Genomic DNA, 6179 nt, shown 5'->3' with positions numbered 1-6179 from the left:
AGTATCACATCAGGTTCTGTGATGACATCTCCTGTGCGCCACTGTTGGTCTTGGAATATTAGTTCATATAGTGCTATTTTTGTACACAGTCTCGTACCCTTATCATTTTTAGGGGGGAAAACAACAATATCCTTCGTTGCTTTCCTGTAAGGTTGATGTGTCATTCATAACACCAGGGACGTTTCGAACAGTCAAATCTTTGTATTTAATTGCGACATCATTAGTGGTACAAAGTCTCTATGGCGCATCCACTGAAAAAGTCTTCTGCTACGAACGCGTCATACCAGGGGGCGGAGACATCGGCTCTGTTGTAGCTTCTCGCTTGTCTCGCGATACCAAACTCATACCGCGATAATTAGTCATGTGGCCACGTTAAAATCAAGTGGAAGTCCTTTTCTCAGTCGTGTGGCGGACGAGAGGCACGCATAGCGTGTCGCAGCAGAGATTTCCAAATCATGGTAAGGATTTACTTTTTTTTTTGTGCATGATTTGATTGTTTAAAAGATCGTAGAACACCATCAATTTCTCTTCGCGATAGGGTCCACTTTTACTGACGATCATTAATTGTATTCGTGGCAGAACTTGGCCACTTTTTTAAAACAGGCTGGGCTTCGAAGTGTCGAAAGTTCACTGACTCACATTGGGCTACTATTAAAACACTACTAAATCTTCTATTGATGTTTGTGTGCAGAAGATTAACATTATTATTATTAATATTTCCATGCGTTTGATTTGTCCAGCGGTTAAAATGAGTTGTGTAAAAAGTGCTGTGCGTAACTACCTGTCTGACTAGGCCTCAGTCTCGAAAATCCAAGTTGTTAGGGCCTATCTCGGAATTTGATATCATGTACCAAGGTACCATCATGTACCAATCTTATGTACTAAGGTAACTTAGATGTGAAAATAAAATAAAAAATATAACTACGCACCCCGTGGAAACTGTCGTGGTGGAGTGTCGCTAGGCAGTCAGAAACACGTGGTGTAACTGGACCCTGCTTTTGCAGAATGTGTCGTGGGGAGAGCATGACTGTAGGGTTAGGGAAGTTCACCAGAGTTGTTTTAAATAAGTCCCTGCACTCAAATGTAATCCACTTTTGAGAGCAGATATTCCTTTTTTCCCCCAATCCAAGTGGTCGCGACCCTTTGGCCAGTGCCCATGTTGCCACTTAGCACCACGTGGGATGTTCCGTCTGACAATGTAGCTAATAGGGTTAGCCTAGCGGGCCCTGTTTTTCCGAGATTGGACATTTAATTGAATTCACAGGGACCCCACCTGTCTTTACTGAGAGGTTGTCGTTTTCGGTAGCGATGACCAGTGGATGGAGGGTTTGTTACCCGCCGTTTGGAGGGTTTGTTAACGGCATCTCTTCCCTAGGTGTTACACGTGTTGTTCGAGCATGCGGCAGGATACGCGCTGTTCGCAGTCAAGGAGGTGGAGGAGATCGGCATGTTACTGCCTCAGGTAAGTGTCTACCAAACATCCGTCAATGCAGATTAATTTGGATTGCAGATCATGGACTTTTGTGTGTTCTAACGGAATGTCATCTCCAGGTTGAGGAAAGCGTTTTAAGCATTGGGAAGTTCAACGGCATGGTGAGCCTGGCAGCTTTCTTCCCCTTCAAGTCGGCCCAGGCTGCGCTTGAGAATATCAACGCCATATCCGAAGGTGAGTTGTGTACTGACATCTAACCTTACACCTTACTTTATTTTGGCCGCGCTCAGATGTAGTGATGTTTAAATATCTGTCAATCCACTGAATGACTGTGCTGACATCCTATCAAAGCTGAACATCTGAGCCGACCAATCCCTAACTGCTTCAGACACCATGGTCATGTATGTTGTGGAAATGTGAGACTCACAGTTCAATACCCCGCCTGTTTATGACAGAAACCCCCATAGCTCAGACTAGCTATGTTTTTTTAAGTTTCTCAATTGTTTCTCAAATATTCTCAATTGGATAATGGGTGTTTTTCTTGAAGACTGAAGTTGTATTTGATATTTCAGGAATGGTCCATGCCGACCTGAAGCTGTTTCTGGAGACCAACCTGGTTTCTTCAAAGAAGAAGGCAAACCTGGGGGTGTCTGATGCCAAGATTGGAGCGGCACTGCAGGAGGAGCTGAGTCTGTCCATCCAGACTGGAGGAGTGGTGACAGAGCTACTCAGAGGTGAGGGCTAGCCTAGCACGATCGATGGCTTATGGACACAAGTTGTTTACGGACAGAACGTCATTATGATTGTAAACATTGACAATGAATTGTCAATGTTCACAACCTGAAATGAAATTGGGGTGGAGCAGCCCCTCATCCTTCTGGGGGAGAGCTCAACATTTAATTTAGAATCCCCCCCAAGTCACTGCTGAAGCCTGGTTTGTCATGATGTAGTAATAACCACTGACTCCCTGATGCTCAATACTGAAAAACTGAACAGCCTGGCTGAAACATCTCCACACAGACCCAATGCATCATTCTGCTTGTCCACTAATGTCACCTCCACCCGTCCCTCCCTCCCCAGGAGTACGCCTCCACTTCCACTCCCTGGTGAAGGGCCTCACCGCCCAGGCGGCCTCCAAGGCCCAGCTCGGTCTGGGCCACAGCTACTCCAGGGCCAAGGTGAAGTTCAACGTGAACCGGGCCGACAACATGATCATCCAGTCCATCGCCCTCCTGGACCAGCTGGACAAGGACATCAACCTGTTCTCCATGCGTGTGCGGTACGTGGGGGTACTGGGTGTGCTACTCAGTGGGGTACCAGTGATGTTCTACCCCCCCCCCCCCGCTGGTCTTCATTTCTTCAATTGCCTAACTCTCCCCCCCTTCTTGTTTCCCCTCTATTCTTCCCCACCAGTGAGTGGTACGGCTACCACTTCCCGGAGCTGATCAAGATCGTGACCGACAACTCAACATACTGCCGGCTGGCTCAGCTTATCGGCAACCGGAAGGAGCTGAGTGAGGAGAGCCTGGAGTCTCTGGAGGAGGTGGTGATGGACAGTGCCAAGGCCCAGGCCATCTTGGAGGCTTCACGCAGCTCCATGGGTGAGCCACATGAACATGCGTACACTCGGTACTGTAAGATGGTATAATGCAAGCAGCCCCTTTTTTGTCCATGTAGGACTGTAGTGTCCTGTGTGACTAACACGGGGGGCAGAGCAGTCACTCTCATAAACCTGTAGTGGGGGGCTGTAAATCCTCACTGCGGATCCTGTCGGGAGACACAGCTCAGTCTAGTCGTTTTACCCTTTCCTGTAGCCATGTCATTTAACTCTTATTGTTTGTTGTGGCTTTGCCTGCCCACCAGCTTTGTTTCTCTAACAGCTTTGTTTAGTTAGTTAGTGGCGGCGGCATTCTTTATCATTAACGACCTCCACCGTGACCCCCCCCCCCCCTCTGTAGGTATGGACATCTCTCCCATCGACCTGATTAACATTGAGATGTTCTCTAACCGCGTGGTGTCCCTGGCCACCTACCGGCTGGAGCTCCAGGAGTACCTGCGCTCCAAGATGACCCAGGTGGCCCCCAACCTGGCGGCCCTCATCGGAGACGTGGTGGGTAGCAGTCTCCATCTCAACCTTCCCACCCTTATCAATACACTTTACCAATGGGACCGATGATGTTCAACCAAATCTGTCAATCCCCTGAATCTCCTTTGTTGAGTCTTCCATCGGTGCTGATGGTCCCGCCCCCTTGAGGTTATATTAGCAAAGCGCATGTGAACGCTACAACCCTCCTAACGGTTGTTTCTCCCTAGGTGGGAGCTCGTCTGATCTCCCACGCCGGCAGCCTGACCAACTTGGCCAAGTATCCGGCCTCCACGGTGCAGATCTTGGGTGCGGAGAAGGCCCTGTTCAGGTACTGGGGCACCCCCTCCCTGCTGGGGAAACCAGCGGCTGCAGTGATGGCAGGGCTGGGGCGGAGTCGAGCAGGGTGACTGGGGGGTTGTCTCCTCCCAGGGTGATCCCTTTCTCCCTTACGCACCCCCCGTAGTCTGAGCAACCGCCCACGGGCACTGAGGTAGCTAATGCAAGTCACACCATACTCAGTGCAGATGATGGTTTTATTTGTGGCTTATTGATAATGGGTTTATTTTCTGTTTCATATTTTCCTTTAATCTGCTTGTCAGTGACTAGTGCTACATTGAACAGGTTCAGTCAACAGTTCTCTACACTTGACTTGAGTTAAGCCAAATGACACCCATGGGAGTTGTCAAATTCTCTTGCTGCGCCTGATGACTGCAACCCCAACCGCATTCTCCTCATACAGGGCTCTGAAGACTCGTGGCAACACCCCCAAATACGGCCTCATCTTCCACTCGACCTTCATTGGCCGCGCTGCTGCCAAAAACAAGGGTCGCATCTCCCGGTACTTGGCTAACAAGTGCACCATAGCCTCGCGTATCGACTGCTTCTCAGGTGAGCGAGGGCAAAGTGTACATTGTTGCGTTTTACAGCGTGGGCTGTCAAAGGGTCCCTTGGGGGGAGGGAGGGGGGATTTTGGGGCCCTCTTGTTTTGACCTGGCTGGCACTATTTGCAATGATGCTCAAATTTTTCGTCAACAGCATTCCACCCTTTTGGGTTGATGGTGATATATTAAACTCTGAGCAAAGCCACAAGTCCAGACATAAAACCAGATTGCCGTCACTATTGGATCAGTAGTGACAATTGTTTTCTTCCCGATGACAGAGGTGCCCACCAGTGTGTTTGGTGACAAACTGCGTGACCAGGTTGAGGAGCGTCTGTCGTTCTACGAGACCGGCGACGCGCCCCGCAAGAACCTGGACGTCATGAAGGAAGCTGTGGTGGAGGTGGGTTCTAGACTGTTGAGGATACATTCCGAACAATGAATCAGCGGGGGACTTTTCCCCCTATTGTCTTGTGGATCTGTAACACAGAATGCATTTAGGAGTTAATTGCACCTTTTGTAGTCAAGCTAAGATGCTGTGAGTGATGACAACTCTTTCCCTGACTCAAACATGGGGGTTACTGATTTAATGAGCCTGACGCAGCAATATGAAATGTAGACGTTATTACCTCCCTGAAGCATGTTGCATATGAAGTGTCAAAAATGATGGTATAAAAATGGCTATCGATTTACTCCTTAGGCTGGAGTGGCAGTGGCTGCTGAGATCAAGAAGAAAGCGAAAATAGAGAAGAAACGCCTGAAGAGGCTGAAGGCTCTCTCCACAGATAAGGAGGAAGAGATTGAAGTTACGGAAAAGTCCAACGGCGACGCAGAGGTACGTATCAGCTGGCTCTGCCAGGTTTCACACGCCAACGCATGTTTTGATTTGGGATTTGACCCATCCTCATGGTCCTGTCTCAGTGTACGACATGCTAAACTAACCCAACTCCGAACCATTGGCCGGTCCCATGCAGTGGACCTGATCACTGAAGTGAGTCGGACATTAGAACAAACTGCCATACTCAAAGACACGTGGGTCTGTGATTGGTCCTGATAAACTGTTTTACCCGCAGGCGAATGGAGATGTGGTGGTGAAGAAGAAAAAGAAGAAGCACTCTGCGGTGGAGGAAGATGAGGCTCCAGAGAACGGTGCGGAGGATGCCACTCCAGCCAAGAAGAAAAAGAAGCGAAAGAGTGAGGCAATGGAGGAGGAGCCAGCTGAGGAGACCCCAGAAACACCCGTGACTGAGAAGAAAAAGAAGAAAAAGAAAAAGGATAATGCTGAGTAGAGAATTTGGTCACAACTTTCCATTTTAAGACCTGTACAGTTTTGTTTTTTTTGCTTTTTATGTTGTGTTGGACAGAAAGACCATAGGTTGGAAGCAGATCCGTGTGAGTGGTGTTTTTGTCGTCTCAATTTTATACTTTCCTTTTGAAACCTCAAAGCACTTTACACTGGAACTGACTGTTCAGCGCTGTGCCTTGATGTATGTTAAGCTGTGCTCTCATATGTAAATAGCCATTTCTTTCAAATCTGTTGTAAATCTGCTTTGATGGAATCTGTTTCCCAAGTAAAAATCATTTGCTAATACCCCATGTCAACTTGTCTCTGGATTATATTTCCATATTATATTTGAACTGATACTATTCTGTATTCACAATCCCCTAATTTGTAGAGTCTAATTTTTTCAATTAGTAGGGCATGGGTGTTTTTGATAACTTCTATTGTGTAAAGGCAAGGTCATGATAGGCAAGTGAAGTGTACTGTTTAAAACCCCATACT

General features: G+C 47.9%; 1 protein-coding gene across 1 annotated transcript; it reads left to right on the top strand.

Moving 5' to 3' along the window:
- Positions 1-368: 368 nt before the first annotated feature.
- nop56 (NOP56 ribonucleoprotein homolog) lies at positions 369-5992 on the top strand. Its single transcript, XM_083668745.1, has 12 exons — positions 369-458; positions 1376-1462; positions 1552-1666; positions 2005-2166; positions 2513-2711; positions 2846-3033; positions 3391-3542; positions 3746-3846; positions 4258-4406; positions 4678-4799; positions 5097-5231; positions 5470-5992. The coding sequence occupies exons 1-12, from the start codon at positions 456-458 to the stop codon at positions 5683-5685; spliced, it is 1629 nt and encodes a 542-aa protein (XP_083524871.1). The 5' UTR covers positions 369-455; the 3' UTR covers positions 5686-5992.
- Positions 5993-6179: the final 187 nt, after the last annotated feature.

This window comes from Argentina silus (assembly GCF_951799395.1).
Source record: "Argentina silus genome assembly, chromosome: 4".
Classification (NCBI taxonomy): domain Eukaryota; kingdom Metazoa; phylum Chordata; class Actinopteri; order Argentiniformes; family Argentinidae; genus Argentina; species Argentina silus.
The sequence above is the reverse complement of the archived record's forward strand: the minus strand, read 5'-3'. Positions and strand labels throughout refer to the sequence as shown.